This window comes from Leuciscus leuciscus, assembly GCF_965113295.1.
Source record: "Leuciscus leuciscus genome assembly, chromosome: 14".
Classification (NCBI taxonomy): domain Eukaryota; kingdom Metazoa; phylum Chordata; class Actinopteri; order Cypriniformes; family Leuciscidae; genus Leuciscus; species Leuciscus leuciscus.
Genome location: NC_138738.1, coordinates 11,407,562 through 11,435,137, shown reverse-complemented (window position 1 = coordinate 11,435,137; position 27,576 = coordinate 11,407,562). Strand labels below are relative to the sequence as shown.

The 27,576-nt window shown below is 37.8% G+C and overlaps 2 protein-coding genes across 5 annotated transcripts in view; both read right to left on the bottom strand.

The window, feature by feature from the left end:
• Positions 1–299: 299 nt before the first annotated feature.
• On the bottom strand, positions 300–5,609 carry LOC309474615 (G-protein coupled receptor 22). The gene is made up of 2 exons (XM_082137160.1): positions 4,420–5,609; positions 300–4,259 (listed from the first exon to the last, which is right to left on the bottom strand). The coding sequence occupies exon 2, from the start codon at positions 4,149–4,151 to the stop codon at positions 2,571–2,573; it is 1,581 nt and encodes a 526-aa protein (XP_081993286.1). The 5' UTR covers positions 4,152–4,259; positions 4,420–5,609; the 3' UTR covers positions 300–2,570.
• A 4,282-nt stretch (positions 5,610–9,891) lies between these two features.
• The window catches only part of col7a1 (collagen, type VII, alpha 1), a 78,610-nt gene continuing 60,925 nt past the window's right edge, over positions 9,892–27,576 (bottom strand). For all 4 annotated transcript variants that reach the window (XM_082137100.1, XM_082137101.1, XM_082137103.1 and 1 more), the window contains exons 88-119: positions 26,867–26,947; positions 26,639–26,707; positions 26,478–26,513; positions 24,953–25,012; positions 24,650–24,694; positions 24,535–24,570; positions 24,331–24,426; positions 23,989–24,114; positions 23,746–23,817; positions 23,606–23,641; positions 22,884–22,943; positions 22,751–22,795; positions 22,342–22,377; positions 22,134–22,169; positions 21,709–21,765; positions 21,362–21,433; positions 20,218–20,289; positions 19,766–19,801; positions 19,567–19,647; positions 18,920–18,973; positions 18,784–18,837; positions 18,639–18,701; positions 17,682–17,744; positions 17,466–17,582; positions 16,907–16,984; positions 16,769–16,822; positions 16,578–16,626; positions 15,743–16,175; positions 14,343–14,474; positions 14,208–14,270; positions 11,952–12,125; positions 9,892–11,803 (exon numbers count right to left, since the gene is read on the bottom strand). In XM_082137100.1, coding sequence (XP_081993226.1) covers positions 16,156–16,175; positions 16,578–16,626; positions 16,769–16,822; positions 16,907–16,984; positions 17,466–17,582; positions 17,682–17,744; positions 18,639–18,701; positions 18,784–18,837; positions 18,920–18,973; positions 19,567–19,647; positions 19,766–19,801; positions 20,218–20,289; positions 21,362–21,433; positions 21,709–21,765; positions 22,134–22,169; positions 22,342–22,377; positions 22,751–22,795; positions 22,884–22,943; positions 23,606–23,641; positions 23,746–23,817; positions 23,989–24,114; positions 24,331–24,426; positions 24,535–24,570; positions 24,650–24,694; positions 24,953–25,012; positions 26,478–26,513; positions 26,639–26,707; positions 26,867–26,947 — 1,704 coding nt within the window. In that variant the 3' untranslated portion in view covers positions 9,892–11,803; positions 11,952–12,125; positions 14,208–14,270; positions 14,343–14,474; positions 15,743–16,155. The remainder of the gene's footprint in view (positions 11,804–11,951; positions 12,126–14,207; positions 14,271–14,342; positions 14,475–15,742; positions 16,176–16,577; positions 16,627–16,768; positions 16,823–16,906; positions 16,985–17,465; positions 17,583–17,681; positions 17,745–18,638; positions 18,702–18,783; positions 18,838–18,919; positions 18,974–19,566; positions 19,648–19,765; positions 19,802–20,217; positions 20,290–21,361; positions 21,434–21,708; positions 21,766–22,133; positions 22,170–22,341; positions 22,378–22,750; positions 22,796–22,883; positions 22,944–23,605; positions 23,642–23,745; positions 23,818–23,988; positions 24,115–24,330; positions 24,427–24,534; positions 24,571–24,649; positions 24,695–24,952; positions 25,013–26,477; positions 26,514–26,638; positions 26,708–26,866; positions 26,948–27,576) is intronic.

The window sequence follows — 27,576 nt, the reverse complement described above, 5'->3', positions numbered from 1 at the left end:
GACGCTGTTTTCTTCTGGAAACAAACTTTATTGCATTATTTTTCTTTTATCTCTGTAAAGCTGCTTTGAAACAATCTGTATTGTAAAAAGCGCTATATAAATAAATGTGACTTGACTTGACTCGACTATATTCCAGATCGGCTTTTGCTAGATGCTTTCACTTCAAGCCTGTCCATAAACCATAAATTGCAAGTTATTCATATTGCAGCAGTATATGATTTACCTGTTGTGTAAAAGTAATACTTCTTTAATATGACAGTCGAGGTTAGGGAACAAAGCAAACAAGCAAAGAGGCTGAATCTTTTTATTACTGTAATTCAGACTTATTGCTCCTCTATTGTAAAGTAATACAACAATCATCTCAAACTGAAATAATGTACACCACTGACAATATATACATATACGGGACACAAATCAAATAAATTAATTTCGACTTTGTAAAAGTTGTTTTGTCAATATTTTCAGAGACTGATGCCCTTGGTAGAGTAGAATTCAAATTGGCTGCAGTTTCAAACCACAGAAATATTAGTGATTATTTACATCCCTGATCATATACATTAATAAACATAATGATAAATCTATTGCACTCTAGACTATCAGTGAGAAGCACACTGTAAAATATGTGCACATGTATGTGTACTGGTGGATAGACGGTTACTTTTTACACCACACAATGAATGCTGATGAATTGGTATTAATTTACATGGAAATCATGCGATGCATAACCTGGATTTGTAATTTATTGCACATGGCCTCTTGCAGACTCACACCTGTAGGTTACTCTCAGTCTTGCTCTTTTCCTCTAGCACCATGGGAACATTTGTGCTCTACTGGTTAATTAGACAGTGCCCTGTTGACCTCAGAGTTCAGTGTGCTTTAGAAACCCTGTGCTGATTAGTTGCCAATGATACTACACACTCGTGGACAATAGAGACCTACCAAGGTTTTTTTTTTATTTCCTTTATAGAGGTGAGCGAGTCACACATATCATCTAACACATCTAACACATTAATGGTTTCCTGCACACACCTTTTACCTACAGTCATAAATAGGCCCAGACGGAATCTTCTGACTTTCTTTTTTTCTTTAACATTTGTGGGGTAAATCTGAGGAATGGATTTAAACAAAAAAAAACGAACAGACATGGCCAAATTGTTCCCCCGATATTTGAAATTCTTAATCCATTACACACCACTCTGTTTGCTGTTAGGATGATAAAAAAGTTAGAAAAATATGCCTTAGAAACCTGCCTTAGAGGCTCTTCAACATCAAAATTATTAAGATAGCAAATCAAATAAAGCGGCTAGTGTCAATTCTAGCTCAATGCTTCAGTTTTAAGTTTGAGGTAAGACATAAGTAGCCTAGCTAAACATTTAATATTTGACAACTGTTTAAGGATAGGATTTCACTGTTTTGAATTTAAAATATAGGCTATCATTTACTTGATTCAAGTAATTCATAACTGAATGTGACGAGGCGAGAAACATTAACCACATTAACAGATGATTTTGGTCGCAGGGGTTGCATTTTGGTTGGAAATGAAAGTCGGGTTGACGTCAGAGCCCGAAGTCGGTTTGACGTCAGAACCCGACATCAGAACCAGACATCGGTTTGACGTCACCATCCAACATCGAACAGACGTTGGATTTTGGTTGGAAATGAAAGACGGGTTGATGTTGACATCAGTGACTGATGTTGGTTTCTGACATCAACCTGATTTTCATTTTCAACGTTGGGTTTGGTCTTCTAAATGCACATTTTTTTATTGTTTTGGGGCACACTAGCTTATAGATAACAGTAAGGCTAACATAATATTCATACTAAAAGACAAAAAACTTTAAATGGGGCACTATTTGAGGGAACAGCCATTTGGGTGTCCAAAACCATTGTGGACGTTATTGAGTGCCCTTATTCAATCTCACATTCAATCCCAGGACTGGAACTGTGTTCTAGAAATAAATTTGATATTGATATGAGGGTAGGCAGGCAGACATAGATTCAGAGGCATAAGGTACTGTAACATAAAACAATGCAACAATAATAAAACAATGCGTTGACATTTACTTTTCACTTTTGATACTTAAGTACTTTTAAAAAACGAGTACTTCTATACTTTTACTTAAGTAAAAATCGTCTTTACAACTTTTACTTGTAACGGAGTAATATTTGACCTGTAGTATCTGTTCTTTCACTCAAGTAAGGAAGTTGTGTACTTTGTCCACCTCTGTGTGCGAGTGATTTTGAGTGCTTGAAAAGAATGGTCAACTAGTGCACACACACTGAACACGTCTGTCCACACCTGGTCCACACTCGCGATCAAAAGAGTATATTCTTAACTGTGCGTAAAATGGAGCAGTACGTGGAAAATAACATATACCTGGGCATTAAGAATGAATGTGTGCATATTTTCAAATAAAAAATCATTTTGCAAAAAAAATGTGCAAATAGTTCAAATTGATTACTTTACAATGAATTGTAGTTCTTTTACTGTTCTTCTTTTTTTCTTTGTTCCCTTAAAAAACATTCAGATTCCGTGTGAGCCTAGTTACAAACCACATTCACACAAACACTCACTCTCTAACAGCCTCCGCCAGGCAGCGGTCAGTAGCATCGCTGCAATCTGCCCCGTGCTTGCGACGGATCCTGGTGTTGGTGCCAATACGAGTATGTGTGTTTTGTGGCCGCAGCCTGCGCAGACGGGTATGTAGAACTTTGCGCAGTTTTTGGCGCGTGAACGCATAAAGCAGCGGATGTAGCACTACCGTCCAATAAGCGAGCACCAGAAAGCAGAGTCTCAGGCGTTCTAGCCAATCAGACGGCCCGATGGCCAGCATGAGAAGAGGAATGATGGAGAGAGGCGCCCAGCACAGCAGAAACGATAGGACGATGATGACGGACATGCGAAAGACTCGCCTTCGCCGTTCCCTTCGATCTCGGTGGCGCCGAACCGCTCGACGCAGAGCCAAAATGGCCGACACTGACGCGCCCACACCCATGCTAGACGGACCCTGGATGGGGGCGGGACTTAGCTGAGTGGTTACTGTAGACACAGTGGGCATGGGAGTCAAAGGCGTGGTCACTGATGATGTACCAAGGGTGGGAATGTGGGTGCTAGTTATGACAGACACAGATGCGGTGGGACTCAAAGTCGTGGTTGCCATGGATGCAGTGGGAGTGGGGCTTAAAGGCGAAGTTATCACAGACACAGTGGGGGTGGGGCTAAGGGGCGTGGTGAGCGAGGGAGTATTCGTCTCAGTGTTGATGGTTACCGTGGTAACTGCATCCGAGGTGATAAGTGGTGCGGTCGAAAGCGGCGGGGGGGAAGTGGGTGTGTTTGTCGTAATGTGATCCGGCGACCTCATTGACCTTTTACAGCGTAACCATAGGCGAAGTCCAGGACCAGGTCGTTTGCTGTCTCGATGGGGCCTGGCCGTACGTCCGATGCGGATGCGCAGCGCCTGAAGAATTCGGGAGTATGTAAACAGCATCACAGCAAGAGAGCACAGGAACACGGGAACCTGTAGTAACAGATGAGCCTGCAGAGTTCCTCCCCACTCTGAACAAAGCACAGTGCTATTGGAGTGCAGAAACACCCCCTCGCCTTGGCCCGACACAAACCCCGCCTCCACGAATGGTAGGAGTGGCATGGCTAAAGAAATCGCCCACACTGCAGCAAGCAAAATGGTTGCCCTTCGAGGCGTCAGCAGGCGATTGGCTGGCCGGACGCTGATGTCATAGCGGTCTAAGCTGATGAGCAGCAGGTTAAGTGCGGTGCCTACGCTGGCGAAGCTGGCTGCCGATTCGTGAAGACAGCAGAGGAGGGCGTGGTGAGGAACCGAGGCTCCGCCCAGTATGAGGAGCGTGGCAGTGATCGGCAGGCAGAGGAGACAGAGCAGCAGGTCAAGGGTGTGCAGGCTGAGCGTGACGGCATGGCTGACGGACTCCAACAGGCTGCAGTGACCACAGTATAACACCAGCACGGTCAGATTGCCGCCCACCCCCAGGAGCAACTCCAGCAGCAGCACAGCGCTCAGTGTAGCCCGGAAGCCCAGCCACGTCCCGTCCTGCTGTGCGAGTCCGACCCCCACGCTATCTTCTGCCTGTAAGAGGGACAGACCGTGGCCCTCAGTGAAGCTGCCATCTGTCTCCATGGACACCGTCGCCACGTGCTTTTAAGCATAGCAACGCCAGCCACTCCCACAGGCCATGCTCCACCTACTCAGGTGTTTTCTTGGGGCGTTGATGAACGATTGACAGCTCTATGGTGAGAAGACAAAAACAGAAAGAAGCATTAATGAACAGGCCAAAATGTACAGAATTTACTGAAGCAGGACACAGTGAGATCCACTGATCCACTGACCCCTTTCCCACTGAATTTATTTATATATTTACTGTATATAAAATTGAAAAGTATATTACCGTTATATATACAGAGACTAAGAGAGATTCACCGATGCAACCAACCGAGCACTGGAATCATTTTGGTGAAAAAGTGGTTTGGCTTGTCCTTCTGAAGTGTAATAAGGTATTGATCTAGCAAGACAGAACGAAAAAGATGAGTATGACTTACACGTGATTCTGCAGTCCCGCACACAGTTAAAGGGATAGTTCCCCCAAAAATAAAAGTTAGCCCATGATTTACTCACCCTCAAGTCATCCTAGGTGTATATGACATTCTTCTTTCAGACAAATACAATCGGAGTTATACTGAAAAATGTCCAAGATTTATAATGGCAGTGTTTCTGTTTTTTAAGTCCATAAAAGAGCATCTATCCATCATAAAGGTGCTCCACGTGGCTCCGGGGGGTTAATAAAGGCCTTCTGTGTGAAGCGATGAGTTTGTTTAAGAAAAAAATTCATATTAAACACATTACAAAGTAAAAGCTTCCGGCTAAACGCAGTCTACTTACACCTAAAGCGCAACTTACATAACTTGTGATGTCGAAAGTAGCGTAGTGCGTCATGGCGTAGCATAAATATCAGCAGTACGTCACATTATTCGCGTAAGTTGCGCTTTAGACTTAAGTGGAATCTGCATGTTCGTTGTGCCGGAAGCTAGTTATTTTATTTTATAAAGTTTTAAATATGGATATTTTTCTTACACAAATGCATCGCTTTGCTTCAGAAGGCCTTTGTGGAGCACTTTTATGATGGATAGATGCACTCTTATAGACTTCAAAACAGAAACGGCCATTCACTGCCATTATAAAGCTTGGAAGAGCCAGGCAGGCTTGTGCACAATTCAGAATTGAATTGAGAATGACTCCTTAATTCCAATTCAATTCTTGAATTTGAATTGAATTTGAATTGATGTCAAAAACAGGATCTAGAATTACGAATTTGAATTAAAGGAAGCAGAATTGCAATTCAATAAAAATTCAAAGAAATTCATATACATATTTTAAGTGAAGTGTTTAACAATGAAGCTTTACAGTATATCTTAGATATGATTGCATTATAAATGATATTAGTTTGAACTACTTGTACAGATTACATTAAAAGGATATGTTTTCCCCCAGCAATGAATGTTAAAAGCTCTAATCACAGAACAAATAATTAAGTTTGATTTATTGTAATTGTAATTTTGTGGAACATGATGGAACATGACTCCATTTCCCAGAATGCTTTACTTTAACCAAGTATTTTAAATGGTTGCTAAACAATTTGAGGTGGACATTTGTTTGAAAGCACAATTTGATGGGCAACACTTTTTAAGTTTCAGAAGTCCCTTACAACTTCACTCTGCACCTGTTGAGAGAATCTTTAGTGTTGCAGGAAAGATATTGAGACCAGAACAGTGCAGACTCAATGAAAAAACATTTGAGGAGCTATTGAGAATTAGATGCAACAGTGTTGCTCATTAATTTTTTGCATTGGAATAAATGATAACTGCATTTACAACAACTTTGTGTTTGTGTGATTACTTTTGAACTAATTAAACAAAATTTGATCAATATCTATTTTAGAACAAAATGTATGCAGGGTTGAGGAGTAAATAGTTACGTGAAATAAAATTTCTGTTATTAAATTACAAAATTAATGTAATTGTATTTAGTTGTATTATTGAGGTAAAATGTTTAATTCAATTAGTTACTAATCAACTTAAAACGAAATTGCTTTGCATTGATAAAGTTATCCAAACCACATTTATAATGGGTAACTAATAACAGTAAGCAATAACATTTCCATAACCTTCCTAACATGCGAGACTTAACACATTCTTTCTGTTGTGTGACTGTTTGGAATTTCTTTGAATTGCCATGAATTTAATTCCACTTCCTGTCATTCCAATTCCAATTCAATTCAACGTCCTGTGGGGCGGAGTAAATTCAATTCAAATTCCAATTCATGAATTGAATGGAGGCCAATTCTGAAATTCTGAATTTTGCACAAGCCTGGAGCCAGGACTTTTTTTATATATATATATAACTCCGATTGTACTGGTCTGAAAGAAGAATGTCATATACACCTAGGATGACTTGAGGGTGAGTAAATCATGGGCCAATTTTCATTTTTGGGTGAACTATCCCTTTAAGTTTTAACAGACAGATGAATTGCATCACAGAATGATCTCTCACACATGACCAAGGACACAAACAACTGCTGAAACCTTGATGAATTTGGCTATGGAGTATGGATACAGAAGTGTACAAACTAAAGACTGCTCGATGTCAGATTGTAAGTAGCCTACTACTTGCACTTTAACGTGCTGAAGAAACGGTCATGATTCTAATAAACTCAAAATCAATCTTAAGTGCTCTAAAATATGTGCCTTCAAATCAAGTCAACTCTCAAATGATAGGCTGCGCAATTACAGCAGCCTGTCATAAAAAAAAAAAAATCATAAATAAATAAATAAATGAGTTTGACTTGAGACTGATCCCATTTCTAGCATGGTTGTTACTATGGCAACTGGTCTACAGTTTAAGAGTGGTCAAAAAATACCAAATTTGAGACTTTCTACATCTGTGGCTGTTCAAGTGGGGCTCAGAGTTTGCCTCTTGAGCACATCTGTGATAATGACCGCAGGATGAAAGTTTTGATGTTTAACACAATGAGACTGCAGAGGGAGGAAGGGCAATACGGTTGGCATGCCGATGCGCCCCATGCCATGCTGGTAATGAAAGGAGGTCACTGCAGTGGAACTTTTGACTGACAGTACAATACTTAGATTTAGGGCTCAGATGAACAACTGAAGCCTGACATCTTATGCGCACAGAAGTGAGACTGAGGCAAAAATAAGTAAGACTGACTTTTGTCAGAGATGCAGGATCACGGCTTTGCATGTAAAAAACTAAGGAATGGTGAGAGATAGAGAGAGGGAGAGAATGAGAGATGAGTGGGAGGTGCAGGTGCACACTGTGTTGAGAAATCGCTGGAGGAGTTTGTTTTTACCTCCTACCATCTATCCATCACTGTGCTATGCTTGAGATCCATCCATCTTTCTTTAGACTAACCATGCTGTCTCAGCTCTTTCTGCCATTTATCAGACTCTATTTCATTATCATTGTTTTCCAAGACAATTTGGTCTGTCCATGCTGGCTTTTAGCCTGCCTGGTAAAGCAACAGTTCACCCAAAGATAAAAAATTCTGTCATTATTTATTCACCCTCATGTTGTTCTAAACCAGCATGTTGTGATTTTTCTGTAGAACACATAATATGTTATTCACACAGCTTTTTTCCATCAAATGACAGATCATAGTGAATTCATCTGTCAAGCTCCAAAAAAAGCACCATAAAAAGGATCCACATGACTTGTGCACAATATTCCAAGTGTTCTGAAGTCATTTAAATGCAATGGTAATTTAACTTTCCCTCCACCGCAGCTCAGTGTTAAGTATCATTGAGATACTTTAAAAATATATATATATTGATTTATTTTGTATTTTCTATTTTAATCTGATTAACGTTTAATAATTTTTGGTCATTTCTATTAGTTTATATATATATATATATATATATATATATATATATATATATATATATATGTGTGTGTGTGTGTGTGTGTGTGTGTCTAGTATTTACATTATGGTAAACTAAATGAAAATATTGGGGGGGGAAAAAGCTATAATTATTCCCTAGCTGGAATAAAACAAGTTTAATTTTAATATTTTATTTCAGTTCATGTTTATTTTACTTTATTTAACAAAACGTTGTTATGGTTTTAGTTCACTATAATAACCCTGCTGCAGCTTTCAAATCTTGTTATTCCGCATATTCACACAGCCACACTGAGATTGGTCACATGATGACATCAAACCTGGCAAGCTGTGCAAAGATTCTTCAGAATTTCTCCTTTGCGTTCGATAAAAGAAAAAAACAGCATACAGGTTTGAAATGACATGAGGTTGAGTAAACAATCATAAAATGTTTCTATTCTTTGTATAACAATAGCAGAGGCATTCAAACCACTGCATGTTATAATATATTGGTGTGTCTCTGTGGACAAAGGGCCCTATGGTGCAGCAAGTCAAAATTGATTTCTAATGAGCATAATGGTGGAATTAATATTCAAAGGCATTTGTTTACAGACTGTGGAAATGAAAGAGTGTGACAACATGTGAATCTACATTCACAAGGCAAGGAGGAACCAAAATAACTCCACATCTAAGGAGCTAAAATAGCTGATGATCTAGATTCCTCTTTCCTTTCATACACATTCTCAACAGATCAGGGCCACTTATATACCTGCTCTATACTCCATTGTTTCTTGCTGTTGCTTTTTGTCCCAGAAGCAAACTGTAGCCTTTAATCTTATTATAAATTTACACACTCCATCTCATACATGCTCATTTTCCTTCTTTCAAATGGCATCTTGCAGCCTGGTCTGAAGTGCATCTGAAAATCCATTTGGCTGTAATCAGTGAGAATGTGTGTGCGTGTAGGAGCAAAAGCGCAAAAGATGATAATGGGTGTGATGAAAGTCAAATGATTGACGCAGGCGTATTTAACTTTTTTTCTCTCACAATAATTTTGCTGGAGTCACGTGTCTCTGAGCATGTGCATGTGTCCAGTTGTGTTTGAGATTATCAATGTGAGAGGATGATGCCCTGATTCAAATTGTAATGTCATAAGGCATCCCATAAGCCGAGAAGTCCATAGTGACTGATAACAATGGATATTAAAACTAATGAGAAAAAAAAACAAACAATTAATTTGCAATATAGCTATTCAAATGACATCTTGAATTTTATACACAGGCTCACTGCAGATAACAGGCAACACATGGATTTGCTCGGTAAACAAATCGTCCGTAGTGGCGACATACCCCGCATATGGCATTGCTGCCAATTTTGGTCGTTGTTGTTGCAGTGTAAGAAATATTAGGAGTCGCGTCCAGATCAAACGACACCGCTGATTGTCTCTTATAATTTCTATTCCCAGGCGCGCGCTGTCAAAATGTAGCACTTAAACAGACAAAAACGAATGAAGAGAGGTGGTAAAATCGACTCGAATGTCAGTCAAGTGGAAATATAGCCTCGTGAGTAGTGTGAAGATGGAGAAGGAGGTTTTTACTCACCTTGCCCCGCGCGCCGGGAATCCCCGCTACATTCCACTGCGGTCCGTGCAGCGCGCGTGCTACTCTCTCTCACTCTACTAGAGCGCGAGATTCCTAGGGGCTTCAGGACAGTCCGCTGTCAGGTACGTGCCCGGAATAAATGTCTCACCTTCAGTGGTGCTAAACGCTGATAGAAATCGCCACGCTGGTTCTGTGAGTACCCATGAGTGCCGCTATCCTGTGTAGTAGACGTACTGAACCCGCTCACTCAGCGCGAGCGCGCATACACACACGCATCCACACACACGCACACTGCAGACTTCATCGTGGAAACGCACGAGCTACTGTCTGCAGTCCATGCGATTCTTAAAAACAAATGTACAAGATACGGTTTCGGCGTGGATGACATTTATTATTCCATTATTATTTTTTATTCGAATTAATTCAAACATGAAATTCCAATGGCAGTCATTAGCTGTAAATGTAAATATGAGCTTAAGTATACACGTTTCCTATAAGAACTTTAATGCTCAGCACAATATGAAAGGGCAAAGAAATTGCTTTTCAATGTCAAATTCAATGCAATTTACTCCTTCCTTCCCAAGGCTATTTAGTAGATGTGGAAATGGTAATTTAAGAGGCATATGCAATAATCTGAGAGGATGAAGAATGCATCCACATGAAAGAAAAGCTCTTTATATATATACACATACATATATTCAATGCACCAAGGCTTGATTAAAACATAATATAGATTAAGACATGGTATACCTCTGGAGCCTCAAATTTGATGCACAGTTGTCAGTGACTGACATAAACTCATTAAAAGGCACAATGACGGATTCCTCTAAAATAACAGAATAAAAATATAAACTGGCACTCAAACGATTTGTTATTAAGCAGGCTTGAGAATATAAAACAAAATACCCTAACAGATGGACTGGCTACATTGCAGTCAATGAATAAATATGAGTAGAAATGAATATGAAAACAGTGTTTGAGTGACAGCCCTGAAAGAGTAGTAATGAGTGTTCGTTGGCATCTAGACAAGATGGGCCAGAATCATTACTGAATCATCAGATGTGTAACAAGGATTGATGCACAAACATCCAAAAAAGACAACATAGAGTGACAGCAAATTAACAATGAGAGAAGAGAGAACAAGATAGACTATGTAGTTCTGTCCTACATAAACTACAGGTGGTTACTGACCTTTAATGTGGCTCTAGTTGCCATATAAGGCTAGTCTTACTGTTCATAGTAAAAATGAGAGCTCCAACACCATTAAATTCAGACTTGTTCATTACAATTCAATGAACATTTTGTCTAATCTCATGTTTATTTTTCCCTTTAAATATCAATGTTTATTCCAAGCAAATGTTGAACACGAAGAAGAGATTGATCACTTTACAATGTATGAATGTATATGTAACTTTTTATGTGCTATTAAAACTGGCAGACAGGGTTTGTCTTGTGCAAATAAAAATGTAAACTGCTCCATCACTTTAAATGAACAGGTCTGTAGGAGTGTAATCCATATACTAAAATGGAACACAAATACTGAATATAATCAATGAAATACATGAAAACAATAAAATAAAATAAATCAACAATATAAAAATATCTTTAAAAATAGCACCATTTGTCCAAGTAAACATGCAACATCTGATAATGAAAGAACATTCATTCTCCTTTTCAAGCAGATAAAAATACAGATCTACATTTACAGTACAATTTTGTACAGCATAGACTTATTCTAAGAACGAGTCTAAGATCAATTCTTTAAGAACTGGAATATTACAATGTATTCTTGTTTCTGTTTTTAGCACCTGAGAAAATGTCAGTGGGTGTAAATATGTGGCATCAAGGATTAAGTGAGAAATGAAAGATAATGTGGTATGCTGTGACTAACTGGACTAACGTACATGTATATTTGCATATAAACGTATTTACCTAAATGTTCTTGTGGATCCGTACATGGACAGTATGTTATGTTATGAACAATGTTTCTATTTGACCTTTGCCTGCAATACAATATCTCTAGATGAATCTAGACTGGCAGCAAGATTAACATGTTTGGCAGCTCAACAGACACAAAATAAATAAACAAGAAAAAGATCTTTAAGATCTGATCAATATTTAAAATTTGCTTGTCCCATTGAGGAAAAGGTATTGACATCAATCTTTACCTCGATCTCTTGTGCATGATGGCAGAGTTCAACACTGAGGTTTAGGTTTTTATATTGTTGATGAGTTAGAGATCCATTTACAGTCAGCTCTTGTCTTCACGCTAAAACACAATTCTATAACAGAATAGACAGGATTTTAAGGAAAACCTCTTACAGATAGAAGCAGTGTAAAATCTTCTCTATCCAATCCAATTAATAATTCATGAACAAATATGCATTAATGCACCATGTGTCACCTTCAGCTCAGTGCATGTTAATGTACCTTCTTATTGTTGCAGACAGAGTTTCTCACACTCTTCCTTCTGTAAATAGCGATTAGCGTTCCCTCCACAGCCGCTGTAGATAAAAGGTCTACAGGCGCCCACCTGAGAGTTAAAGTACCAGCGCAGAGTAAACCGGGAACAATCACCCTCTTCCATGGGCAAGATGCAAGAGTCTAAAAAGACACATGAAATAATGGTTCAATGGTTGAAAGTCTGGAGTCAGGAGGATTTTTTTGTTGTTGTTCAGCAAGGATGCATTCGATTGATAAGAAGTGAAAATAAAGACATTTATGTTACAAAAGATTTCTATTTAAATGATTAAAAATGCATTTAACTTTTATTTATCGAAGAAAAAAATACGTATAATGGTTTCCAGAAAAAGAACCCTCTGGTGCTCTTTGCGTGGCGGTCAAAAATGGCAGATTTTTTTTTTTTTTATTTCAATGAAAGGAATGTATTATATTTTAGTTTGATAATGTTTATTTAATATTTTGCATTTTTAGGGGATTTTATGGTACTACATTACATTTACGCAGTATTTATAATCCATTTTTTCATGTTTTGAGCATAGACCCGAAATTTACATTTCCAACTTTAACTGTTGTAAATCTTGAATGCTTTAAAAACACAGACTTAAGTGAAAAAGGTTAACTTAAAAGTTACAGAATTTTACGTTTATTGTTATGAAAAATGCACAAAAATACTAATTAAAATTTTTATATGAAATCTATATTTTAAAAAACAAATATTCTAAAACTGCAAGAAAAATCAAAGCCATAAATCTAAACAAGTTGTGTTCCAAATTTGAGCTTGATATCTCAAAAAATTTGCTTTCAGTAAGATTCTGTTTGGCCACAGTACCAAAAGATTTCATGAACTATTTGAAATTTGTCTCCCATTCATTTCCGATGCAGTCATTTTTCATATTTTTTTCAGGACCATTTAACCTTTTCGAATCATGTCCATGATTTTTTGCGTGTTCACATTGCAAATATTCAATCAAAAATGACTGTTAATAACAATAAGAAATGTTTCTTGTGCACCGAATCAGCATTTTAGAATGATTTCTGAAGAATCACGTGACACTTAAGACTGGAGTTATGATGCTGAAAATTCACAGGAATAAATTACATTTTAAAATATTAAAAAAGAGAACAGTTGCTAATACTTTATTTCGATAATACTTTAGTCCACTTTTGACATACTACTAACTATAAGTAACTTTGCAGCCAAATATCAACGACCAGTCATTAGAGAATTAGACGACTGTCTTTATTTTACACTACTCACGAGGCTTTATTTTGATGCTCCCCAACAGACATTCTAATAACTAGAAATAACTATGCAACTACATGAAATTATTCCACTAACATGAACCTTAACAACTAACCCTAACCTAACCTAATAATCTAATGAGTGTAAGTTGACATGTAGTTGTAAAACTTGTAGAATGCCCAAAGTGGACCAAAGAAATTAAGGGTAAACAAACAGTTATTTTAAGTTGTAATGATATTCACAATATTACTGTTTTCTCTGTATTTTAAATCAAATAAATGCAGTTTTGGGGAGCATAAGAGGACTTTCAAAAACATTACAAAATCATACCGACCCCAAAATTTTCAACTACATGACCAAAAGTATGTGAACCTACCACTAATTTACAAGTTTAGCTTTTTCAGCTACATCCAATATTTCTGTATGCAGAAACATTTCGTAAACACATCTATATATCCTGAATTAATGCAAATTGAACAATATGGCGAAAGACTGTCATTAAATGCACACAAGGCAGATTCAACTCTTAAACTTGTCATTATGGCATCTCTATAGTTGAGAGTGCCACAGAGATCTGTAGAAATATCCAGCTCTTTTCTGTGGCGGGACAGCTGCTTGCAATCTCATACTAAGAGCTGTCATGCAGATGAGTCAGCGGGTTTACAGCATGCAGCAGATACAGAGAAAAACAGGAAGTGAGCACAGCAAAGAACAATAGTGTGCAGCAATTACAGAGTGCAAAATTATGATAATCCATCATCAGTTCTGTTAGGGGTTTGAAGACAGTGACATCAACAAAGCAAAAGTTGAATACATTCCTACAGATAGCATTTCTAAGTATTCTGTCCCCAACAATAACATGGAAAAGCAGTAAAAATGTGAAGAATGTATTAATACAATATGCACCATCAACATTGTTATTTCCACAGTAAAGCTATAGGCAGGTGCTCCAACATGCAACATCACGAGTGATGGCTTACCTTCACCTTTCACCTCTCTTTTTGTCCTTTCAGCTTTTAATGAATCAACAGAGACTGTTTGACCTGCCAAAACATCAATATATTATTCTGTGTCTGCACATACAATTAATAGATTTCTGAAGAAAAAAGGCCTACCCTGGCTTTTATTGACAGTGGTGTCATAGTCAGCAATCTCCACCACTGGAGCGTCATCATCATAGGTCTCTATAGAGTAAATGTGCTCATAGTCTGGATCATTTGTGTTCATCACAACACGCAGCTTTGGACCTAAAAAAAAAAAAAAACAAGTGCATGGATGCACAAATAAAGAAAGTTTTTGGAAATCAGAGTTTAGAATGCTGGAATATCATAGTTTGAAAGCAATCGATGTACATGTGCAGCTGGATAATGTTAAATACAAGCATGTATTTAACAGATCCCACTTATTTTCATGGCAGAAACATAGTTTCTGTTTAAAGGGGTAGTTTAAAGAGAAAAATTCATTATTGTCATCTTTTACTCACCCTCATGTTATTCCAAACCTATATGACTTACAGTACATTCTTCCATGGAACATGATAATGAGTTGTTTTGAGGAATGTTGACACTGCTCTTTTTTAAATAATGCATCGTGACCACCACTGGAGAAAAGTGCACTTTAGCATACTTAAAAAAAAAAAGAAGGAAATATACTTAAAAATATATACAAATATATACTTAAGTGTGAACTGAATGTCATGTTTTGGACATATAAAAGAAATTACATGAACAAGTATTATAATTGAAATTTATATTAAATGCAGCTAGCTTAAATTGATTTTTTTTGTGTTTTTTTTACTCACTTCAGAAAGACTTAAATACATTTTTACCTGTAATTTCATAATGACCTCTATTGTTTGTTGAAATGTGGTTAGTGCACTGCCGAATAAACTGACAAGCATGGTAAACTAAAATATAATTTAATGTCCTTTCTATTAAACCTTGTATGTCATTTATTGAAATATATTTGAATCTAATATGGAATAACACTACAGTTAAAATTATAATCACTTTACATGAGCTTAAGTATATTAGCAAACATTAAAAGAAGTGTACTTTTTAAGAGCACAACAAAAGATTATAAAATTAATGATTTACAATGTACTTTAAAGTAAAACCTTTAATTTGACATTACAAAGTGCACTTTAAGTGTAAGGAACATGTTACAATGTTATTGTAATCTTTTTAAGTTTTATTAATTAATACTTTCTGCTTGTACAGTTTTTTAAATATACTTTTAAGATTTGGCACAGGTCTCATGGACTTTTGTGCTTGGGAAAAAAGCAGTGTGAACATTCTTCAAAATATCTACTTTTGTGTTCCACAGATGAGAAAAAGTCCTGGAATGAGAGATGGTTGAGTAAATGATGACAGAATTTTCATTTTTGGGAGAACTATTTCTTTAAACTAGTCCTTTCAAGAAAGTAATAAATACGGGACAGAGTGACAGGAATTTTTTAGCTTAGAAGAAAAGTGGATAAACCGAGATAGCAGGACGAATTGAGGATAGGACTCACCCTCCTCGTCCCCTCGGGTTAGTGAGCGCTCAGGGGACGTGGAGGAGCGACTTCGGTAAGTCTGCACTGCTACAGGTATCTGAACGTCCTGAACACCTGAGAACAAGCCCACAACGAATTACACAAATGCAAGACAGCAAACCCCATCAGTAAACGCGCACACACACAGGCATTCATGTGTGTAAAGATGTACTCAAAGTTCATGCACTACATCAACAATTTTGCATGCACAAAACCCAAAGTTTAGCCATGTGGACACAAACCAGAAATTCTCACGAACATTCTCAACAACAAGGTTTATACAGACTGAGACCACATCACACAAGACACACAAGTGTACAATTAGTGTACTGTGTGGACACGAGTTGCTGATGCAATGATAGGAAAATGTAGCTATATTGAGGATATATAAGTCACAACTTACCTCCACAAGCTTAGGGAAAAAGAGAGAAAGAGAAAGAGATATGAATTTAAAGATACATAAGAGAGAAAATCAACATTAATCAGAATTTGCATCCCATTTTACTTCTGTAAAAGAATTTACAATGAAAAAAAGGTCAGGGATTGACTATCACATTTATCATTTACCCAGCTGTTCCATATCACAAAGGAGAAAGACAACAAATTGAGTTTGCCACTGATGAGGCGGACAAAAGCAAAAAAAAAAAAAAAAAAAAAAGTCTAAACAGGATTGTTTCTTTCAGTGCACCAAAAAAGAAAGTCGTTGTAGAGGATTCATGTAGATTTCATGACTTCATGAAGTGAAACGGTCATTGATGGTGATGGAAAATTGTTATGGATGGAGATAAATGACAATTATCAAAGATCCACTCACCACAATGCAGGTTCATCTCAGTTCGAACATAACCCCGAATCTCATCCTCCTTTAAAAAATAAAGAGAGATGTGACCAGCCCTTGAGTCATTCTTACTTATCTTGAGGGTTCAATGTGAGGCTCAGGTAGAAGAATAAATTATGCATAACATTACAATAAGTCATGAACTGTAAAAGTCTATTTGTTCTGACCGTCATGCCTGGTTCTCCTCTGTCTCCTTTAGGTCCATCAGAGCCTATCTCACCCTGATACATAAACACAAAGAGACACATTTAGCGATGACAGATGTATAGAGAATCAATGCAGAGGTAGATTATGTGTATCGTCACCTGTTCTCCTCTCTCTCCAGGGATCCCTGGTATGCCACGTGGACCAACCATGGCAGGGCCTGCAGGACCTCTTTCTCCCTACAATAAATATTCAATACCTCACATATGATGAACTAACCCTGCCCCTCATGCATATGAATCAGGGTTTCCTGCAGCGCTATTCAAGAGCAGCAATGCTCTGCACTGCACTAAATACACATCACAGCAAAATAAAACATTAAAATAAAATAAATAACTTGAGAATTTTACTGTGTTGAGAGAGAAACACTCTATAAAGCATCTCTCAAACAATTGGCAAATCAGTCTGAAAAGAACAGCGTAAATGGTCTGAATCATGATCCAAATTGGCACGACAACTCACATCCTCACTGAATTTGCTGATTACTCACTTGTTTGTTGAACCACAGGTTATGATGTCAGACATTAAATGAGCCCAGATTGTTACAGTGATATGTGTATTTTTGACAGTGATACGAATCCATTGAAACGATGATATGACCTCCATGATCATGTAAATGTCCCTTTGCACATACACAGTGGTATAGAGTAAGTTTGATACCTTTTGTCCCTGCAGACCCTCTGGACCTTTACCACCAGCAGGTCCTTGAGGGCCTGTTAGACCAGGGGGTCCATCCACACCTCTCAGACCAGGAGGGCCTGGGATACCAGATGGCCCCTAAAGAAAGCAAGAGGAACAACTAATAAGTCTCTTCTTTACTTAGATCAACAGCATTAGATTTAAACAGCAGGGAGCTAAAGAGGTTTGCATACTCACCCGGTCACCTTTCTCTCCCTGTGTTCCCTTTGGCCCCAAAACTCCATCAAAGCCTCTGTCACCCTGGGCATCGACAGATGAATGTTACGCAGTTTGTTTAAAGTTTCATTGCACCTGTTCCACTTTTTTTTTTTAATTACAAGGGCTACAGATAATGCAGTTCTATGATACTGTAAAACAGTTTCAACCATTTTGTTGTCCACTGGCTTATTCAGTAGGGTTGTTAAAAGTATTGGTATGTTGGTACCAGAGCATGTGAGCAGTAATATTTCCTCAACAGCGAAATATTAATTGGAGCGTCACACTGCTCCACTCACATGCTCTGGTTGGTACCAATCTGATATTGAGATGATAAAAATACAACAATAATAAAATACAATATTAGTAGTACAGACTCGATTCAAGCCAAACGTGATAAAAATGCTGGTATGCACCCATTACATTCACAGTTTTTGTAATATAAACTAAGATTTTTTATGTGTTTTTTATTTTTTAAATCGATGTCCACCAAGGACGTATTTTTTTTAATCAAAAATACATTAAAACATTTTTTTTTTTTCTATTTTAATATATTCTAAATTGGAATTTATTTGCTCTTGATAGCAAAGCTGAATTTTCAACTGCCCTTACTCATCTTCAGTGTCATAAGATCATTTTAATATGATTTGATGCTAAAGTAACATTTCTCATTATCAAATATATATAAAACAGTTACGCTGGATATCGGATTCTTTGATGAAAGTTCAAAAGAACAGCATTTATTTGAAATAGAAATCTTTTGTTACATTATGAAAGCCTTTACTATCATCTTTGTTGAATAAACGTATTACAGTCTTTAAATAAAAACTTGAATGGCAGTTTTACCGTGGTTTAATAATTTATCAAGAATTGTGAATGTTTGTATTATAACAACCCTACCCTATTATTCAATATAATCTCAGACCTCAGATGTTTTACCTTGGCTCCAATGAGCCCCTCCTTCCCTGGACTTCCTGTGGGACCTTGAGACCCGACTTCACCCTGAAATAAAACTTGCATTCAAACAAAGATAACAGCAGGAATCACATGCACCCCTCACACACAAATAAATCTGTGTACGTACCTGCTCTCCTTTCCTCCCCGGCAATCCTGGTCTGCCATTAATCCCACCATCTCCCTATTAACAGACACAATTCATGACTCCCAGCAAAACATTGCGACACAACACAAACATTCCTCAAGCTCTCTTTATTACTCACCTTGTCTCCCTTTTGTCCGCTTGGTCCACATAGCCCCTTGGAGCCTCGTTCTCCCTGTAAGCAATTAAAGCTCAATCAACCTGTCAATCACTCAATGTGACAGGGAGTAATGACACTAGAGAAAAGCTCCCAGGGAGGGACTATTTGTAAAGAATAAAATACTATTCATGTGTCAGTCATACACACAAGCACACACACCCTTCAATTACGGTCTTTCTCATTAGTGACAACAGATAGAGGTCTATCAGGGATTCTGAATCCAGATAAAAGTTCTTATCTGCTATGTGAGGGTGTGCGTCTCGTCTATGTTGCCGCTGGCTGAAGGGCAGCTAGTACTGTCTGCAGCGGCCCATGTATCCCTGAGAGGAATGATTCATACGCAGTCTTTCATGTGCCTCGCTGCACTCGGCAAATCAATTTCTCTACACATGCACGCATATACACACACAAAAAACTTTGATATGATGGCTCTATGGTACATATGCAGATGAATATCAGACACAATGGCCTGGAATCCAGACTGTGGAGGAATTATAAGCAGTGTGATCATCTGGTCTGAAGGGCTCCTCAAGGTTACTGATAAAGCTTGCAAGAGTCAGTTTGAGTTTTAATCAAAGAGACAACCATTAAAATGCACACACACACACCTTGAGGCCTCGCAGACCTATGTGCCCAACCTCTCCCTTCTCTCCTCTCATGCCAGGCAGGCCATCTTTACCAGGTGTTCCCTGTAGAGGACAGATAAAAAAAAAAAATTAGAGGTAGTCATAGGGAAACAGCTGAGTCTGGGGACTGTATGTGTTATTCATGCACTGATGCTATAGGCATCTGAATAAGAATACACACCGCTTCACCTGGGACACCAGGCTGCCCTGCTTCTCCCTGCAAATGATAAGCAAAAAAATGATCAATATCATGTTCACACACATTTATGTACATTTTTAAACACTCAAATGTATTTCACAGTTATGCTTAGTTTTGCTTTTCGTATCAGTATGTTTAATCACCTGTGTTCCTTTGTTCTCCTTTTCCAGCCATAATCAGTTACCATGGAAATTAACTTAATCATCACAGCTGTTCATCATTTAGTTCATCACCATGTGTATTTAGTTCCTCTCCTTTACTCATTCTTTGTTCAGTATTGTTTGTGCATACTGGTTCAAGTGGTTGGTTTATGTTTAATAAAGACTGTCGTTATTTATACCTTCTTCATCCTTGGACTACAACCGTTACAGTATTCATGTATATGCATGTGTTTATTCAAGTTCATTTGTGAAAGAAGAGAAGATATTTTTCACCTTCTGACCACCAGGACCACGGGCTCCTTGGAAACCAGTGGAACCTCTCTCTCCTGGCTCACCTCTCAGACCCTACAAATATTAAAGAAAAATCACAAATGAAATTTCTTTCATATATTAGTAATGAGATTAAACAAACATATTGACTCTTCTGCTTCTGAGAAGAGACCCTAGCAATCTGACATATGTAGAATTGAAAATAATCAGAGATATTTTAAATGAACAAATATATTTGCTTGACTGTTTTTCTACCCTCTCTTCCTACCACAATGACCATTTGGAGTTCCTAAGGCACAGAGGGGCTGATAGTGATCTAAGCCTGCAGGCCAAATGTTTGTACTTTGGGGGTCGATGAATTGTCACACCTTTAGTACAGTGCTGGAAGTTTAATTATCTGATTGGTCAGTTTGAATGTCTCACAGTTGGGTTTTAGTCACATGGTCAGGGAAAGGATAAAAGAAGATTGTAACTGTTGCTCTGTCTCTTTGATGCTCTGGCTCTCTTCTTCTCCAGGTCCCTTCTTCTCTGGGTCCCCTCTCTTCTTATTCTTGGGGCTCTCTCCTTTTGCCTCCTCTCTTCTCTGTCTCTGTCTCTGTCTCTCTCATCTGTCTCTCTGTCTGTCTCTCTCTCTCTCTCTCTCTCTCTCTCTCTCTGGTAATATTTTATATGCTGGGTACAATTAAGGGTATAAGTTATCATCATCTCATACATCTATTTTGTAACTATTTTAAGTGTAACCATAACCATATTTTGTCATTAAACCTTTTCAATTACAACTAATGTACTAACTAGTTTTGATTTGGTATTGACTTTGAAGTGCTACATAATGCAATACAATATCGTCACTCTCTATAGCAACGCTCTCCCACAAATATTAAGCTATTGTAACTGCGCTTATTTCCGTCGTTGGTATAAGTGGCAGTGGGTGGAATAGACAAGAAATGTGCAGTTTTCTACCATCTTGCTAATAACGTTTCTTTAGTCATTCGGCATTTCTTGCAGCTTGAACCACTACTAAATAGCCCATTTTAAAATGATTATACTATTTTGTCTAAAATCAATTGTTTTAAATGCTACAATAGATTTTAGGCATCACAACATTATATTGTAATTGTACATAAAAACAAGAAATATAAATGTTTACCTGTTCTCCTGGTGGTCCTTCCTGTCCTTTTGCACCCTTTTCACCCTGTGCACCTTTAGGTCCTCGTTCCCCCTGAGGAGAGCAATGTTCAGTATAACTGATTGGTTTACATCGACCCAATTGATCTGCCTTTAAGCCTGTTGCCTACTGACTCGTTAACAATCTCCAGAATCGATCCTGAGGCAGGCACACATAAATGCTTTATGACCAGTTCTCATAGGCACATGTGCTCAAAAGATAAGAGACCTTCAGCAACCTAACCTTCATTATTGGCCTTTAATTTTTTATAAAGTGACACAAAAGCGGTTTAACACCTGACACAGCTTCATCAAATAATTTTGACTCACAGTTTCTCCTTTCACTCCTTTCTCTCCTGGAGGTCCCCCCACCAGCAGAGTATCTCCCTTAAAGATTCAAATTCAAATACAAAAATATATAATTAAATATTTAAAAAGAAAAATTTAGTATATCTAATGTGCAAAATAAACCCCATCAGGGTGGTACAAGACTCGCAACCTTCACATCTGATCACACTTGTAGGGGTTTATTTAGCAAAAATGACCAGCTGACTGTTCATGGTCCTGCTTATTATACAGCTACAAATTAAAAAAAAATGCACATGATTTGAGTTAAAATCATTTTATTATATAAGAAGAATCAAGTTTAGCAGGTATTATTAAAAAATATTCCAATGGACCAATCAGAATCAAGCATTTCAGGGAGCTGTGTAAAAAAGCAGGATGATCAATGCATATTTAAAAAAATAAATCACCTTTTCGCCTTTAATTCCCGAAGGACCTTGCTCGCCCTGTGAAGAATTGGTATATTTAACATTATTTCTAAGTTTATATGACATAAAACATCTGCATGTAAATTAAAGTATTTTATGACATAGTTATTATTTTTTCTTTATTTATTTTTTAGCAGAGTAAAGGACAGCCTGAGACAGATTGTAGCAGCAGACGACAAGTTATACACACCTTATCTCCTCTGTTCCCTTTGCTGCCAGAAGGACCCTGTCAGTGGGACAGACAGATGAGTAGAGGAGAAATCTTATTTGCTTGAACATTTGTATGCATTTGTAGATAGAAGACGTGCAGCGCAGCAAGAGGTCATGACTCATAATGGTTTTGAAATTGCAGCGAGTGGGAGACGAACACATCATAGCCCTGAATATAAAGTATGACGAATACAGTGTGTTCCTACAGCTACCTCTATCCCTGCATCAGCCTTTCCACATCTAGACGAGGGCTCAGATCAATGACACCCATCAAGAGAAACTGACTGTTTCTGTCTGACTGACATCAATATGTATAGAAAACAGGATGTAGTGGGGTAAAAAATAATGAGCGAATGCTGAATGTTGTGAACAGAAAGGAGTATATTTACAGTAGGGCCTCTCTCTCCATCTGTTCCAGCCCGACCTTCTTCTCCCTAAATAAATTAGACAGATACACCCACCATCACAATCTGATGAGCATACAAGCAAATGAACATAATTTAGATTAGTCATGGACATTACCCGAGGACCGAGGTCTCCTCGCTCTCCTCTTAGACCTGGCACTCCTACTCCAATTTCACCCTGAACGTGGAGGGGGAAAAGTGAGAAAAGGGGTAATGTACTCTTAAATACTTGTCCAATAGTACCACTTTTGAAAATGCTTGTATATTTCATTACAAATTATATAATCAACATAAATTTGAGTGAAAAGACATTTCAGAATGTTTAAGTATTTGGTATATCTGTATTTTACTTCAGTGACAATATGAACTCCATAAGTTGTTTCCAGATTTAAATGTACTATGTACTATATATTGTAAAATATTCTGATATATGATAGAGCAGCTCTAAACAGATCAAATCCAGGGCTTGTTTAGGCACACTGTTGCGACTGAACCAGTTGAAGCCAAGCGACAAATGCGAGTAAAAATCATAAAGACTGTGATTTAATTATGTACATTTATAGTTTGACGCAATGTATGTTTCAGAGTGAACAGCATAATTTTGTTCATTTACATGTGAGCAGCTCATAATCTGGCATTTTCAGTGGCTCAGAGAGGCTCGGTTTATAGAAAATGCTGCTCTACGCAAACTCTGCAAGTGCTGCGGGTTTGGGTCATCCATGACGTGCATTTGAAACGCAACAAATTTTTGACTGTGCTTCTAAAGTTTTTAAATTAGGAACACAGGAGCTCTTAATTTTTTTTTAAGAATAGCACCCTTAAAAGCAACACATCAATTACCTTATCGCCCTTGAGTCCTGGAAGGCCTGCAGTACCCTAATATGAAGATAAAGACATCACTGAATACCACTGAGGGATAGACACAGTTATACTTGCTCTAAGAAACACATGTATACACAATTTGATTTTAACATTCTTACAGTGGGTCCTGGTTGTCCATCAGCTCCAGATGTTCCTGGGTTTCCTGTTTTGCCTGTAAATCCTTGTAGACCCTTAAAACAATAAGAGGTATCAGAGGAATTGTGATCACTGGATGCAGTCAATAGACTGAAAATTCAGCAAGTAATTTTGTTTATTGTATTGAACACATTTCTTTATGTAGTAATAGCCATTCTAAACATATGTGTCACATTTGTTTCTGTATGTGCAGTTACTCAACTAACCCTCTCTCCTTGTGGTCCAGGGGGTCCTGGCTGACCTGCTTCCCCTCTCTGTCCTGCCAGTCCTGGTGTCCCATCCAATCCACGTGGTCCAGGAGGGCCTGGAGGACCTGGCAAGCCAGGGTCACCCTGGAACAGATTAAAAACCTTCGATTCAATATAAACACTAGTTTTTAAAATCTTATGTGGTTGACTATATGACTGCAAAAGCATTGCCATGTGGTCGATTTGAGGTACTATCATTCATGTTTGTGTGGATGAGCCACAAGCCAAAGTTAACACTTAAAGTTTGAAGTTTGTTAGCAACAGTTCTATAACAACTCCAAAATAAAATTAATCAATGACCTTTAAGCCGATGGGTCCAAGTTGTCCTGGAGGCCCAGCCATCCCCACGCCTGGCTCACCTTTGAATCCTTTGGGCCCTTGTGGGCCTCTCATTCCCTAAAAAATTTATGTGAAAAAGTATTTTAAGGATGCATGTATTATAGTGGAGATGAAATGGATGGTGGTGCTATTGCTTCTGCCTTGGAAGTGAATGCAGGTACTCACATTTTCTCCAGGATCTCCAGGATCACCCGCAGCACCCTGTGAGTAAAAAACACTTTAAATTCCATTTCTACACAATGTAGATTGGCACTCTATAATATTATCAGACAGTTCTCACTCTTTCTCCTTTTATCCCCGCCGGCCCCTTGTCTCCTTTTGGGCCCTAAAATACAAAACAGGCACACAAAAGAAATTAGTTAGTGTATGAAATATGAATTCAGAATTAGTTCTACAAATGATGAAGGATGGCTGATGACAGAATATGATGGAAAACTGTGAGAATAAATGATGGGTCATAAAAAAGATAAATATACAGATCAAAACATATAAACTTCAGAAACATTGAAAGGTTGATAAAAACATCAGAATGTATAGTTGGCTGGACAGAACTTCACATATGACCAAAACGAGTGAAACTCACTGATAATCCAGGAAAGCCTCTTTCTCCAACAGTGCCTGGCAATGTCTGACCAGGAGATCCCTTAAACAATCAGCAAAAAGATATGAGTTAATGATGTGAAATATTCATGTCAGAAATAGAATCTATGGTGCATTATCTACAATCTATGTCATGGCGCAGTGCAGATAAGCCATCTACTTCCTTCAGGGGAATTGGTTCTGTATCAAATGCTTGAGTTATGTTTATTCCATTCATGTTTTTTTCAGGACATTCTGCACATTTCTGAGAACATGCTGTACATATTTTTTCAGATATTATCAAGATTCCATCATAGTTTAAACTGTGGATGGGATCTCTTGACAGATTAGGTGCTCCTGGAAGTGTTCGGCTGTACAGTGAAGGCAGGTGATGGATTTTTGCCCATGGCGTTTAATGTGCAACAGTCACAGTAGTTTACATCCCTGTCCTGTTATAATTGTCAACAAATGTGGTAAATATATATGGAGCACATCAGTGCCAGTGCCTAAGTAAACCCACACACAATAAGGCACAATTACAGAGTATTTGTGTCATAGAGATGGCAGAATGCTGAAAAAGGAGGTCAAAGTTTTCCTGTATCAGATTTATTTAGATGTTGAAAGTACATATACATACAGCTAAATATATTAATCAGACTCAAATAATTCTGACTTGTCGCTCATAACAAAAATAAAATAAGGCACTTAAAATGGAAGTCTAGAAAGCAAGGGGCTTTTTTGTATTAATTCTTCTGGACAACAATGTGCGTTATTCTAGGCAGATAAACAACTCAGTATTTTTTACCAACATCATTTCTGTGAGTAGAATGGTCCCTACAGTCTGATATCCCTACATGTTTCATGCTGAAATGTTGCTTAATTACTGGATTTACATGGTCATGACTGATTGAATATAACTTTGCTGACAATTAGTCATTAATTTTAGCATATTTCAATTTTGTTAGTATGTATAATGTTTAAGACTTGTCAATATTTAACATTTATCTTGTTGCACTGTGTTGCCCCATTGTGAATTTATGTCCTGTTCAAATTCTGTTCAAGACTAATAGTTAACTAGTTAACTAATTGATAGTTAATTATGCAACACTGTAGACCTTCTTGTGTTGGATTTGTTTTAAAGACACCAGCAAACATGATAAAGACATTAATGAAACTGGATGGAAAACATATAGGCCCAAAAAATGCCCAAAGTTGGTATGAAAAAACAGAATCAAGGATCAAGGAAAGGTTTTTATCGGAAGCAGTCATAAAACATTAGATTAAAGTAAAATAAAATATAGCTTCTCTGCTTGGCTTGAACAAATAAAAGTCTTCACTTGTCCAAGGTTTACTTGAATACTGTGCTGCTCCTCAGTTGGCATTTGGGTTTTGTCAACACTCTATTGAAGAGTTCATGCACATGGCGCACTAACATTATGTTTGCTGCAAATGAGATTATCTTTCAAGCAGGTGAGAAGGGTTGATCTTCACATAGTGTTCGCTATGTTGTAACCATGGCAACAACTTACCGTCTCACCCTTCATTCCAGGGGGTCCGGTGACAGACTGCAGAACACAGTGGAAATAAAGGGAGAGAGATCAATTGAACAGGTTTGGAATTAAAAGCATAGTGTCAATCTAACTACACATCATGTGCAAATCCACACATGCAGATGCACATATGGATGCACCTTTCCTGGTGGACCGCTGTCTCCTTGCTCTCCTTTAAGTCCTGGGGGGCCGATGGGTCCAGCAATACCCTGAAAGAAAGTGACAGAAAGAGATAATTAGACAAAGAGAAAGCGGTTAAGTAGGGAAGAACAGAAAGAAGCAAAGAAAAGATGAAAAAAAGAAGAAGCAGAAGGTCATGAAATTAATGCAAATGTCTTAGAAAATGTCAAGGGCATCTGATCACTCACCTGTTTCCCAGGTAATCCTGGCAGGCCCTCTTTCCCTGGAACACCATCTCTCCCTGGGACCCCAGGCTTGCCCCCCTCTCCCTGTTAACATTAAGTTAACATGTTAAAGATAACCTTGTTACTCAAACAAGGGACTTTTTTACTTATCACAAACATGCTAAAGAAACAAATAAAATACATTTTTGTGTATGTTAATGTATAAATCCTGCAGAAAAAGTAATGGAATAATGAATTCTCTGAAGAGAAAATGCACCTTATATTTTATTTATTTTTCCTTCTACCTTTGCCCTTAAAAAGGCTGGCATTTTCGATTAGATTGGTAATCAAGTAATAAACGATTGTTTTTGACAATTGAGTAATAATTGATATTCACAATAAAAATACCCATAATGGGAATGTATAAACAGTATTTGTGTGTATGTGTGAATGGACTGTGTGTGTGTGTGTGTGTGTGTGTGTGTGTGTGTGTGTGTGTGTGTGTGTGTGTGTGTGTGTGTGTGTGTGTGTGTGTGTGACCACCAAAAGGTGAGTTAAACCTGACAAAAATTCATTTTGGAAGGTTTAAGCATTTACAACTTACTGTATATAAAAACAATGGAAGTCTATGGAATGTCCCCATTTAGATAGCTTAGTAAATGTGTGTGTGTCTCTGTGTGTGTGTGTGTGTGTGTGTGTGTGTGTGTGTGTGTGTGTGTGTGTGTGTGTGTGTG

What these genes read in the sequence shown, in the direction of transcription:
- LOC309474615 (XM_082137160.1), bottom strand. Translation starts at nt 4,151, where the DNA reads ATGGAGACAGATGGCAGCTTCACTGAGGGCCACGGTCTGTCCCTCTTA.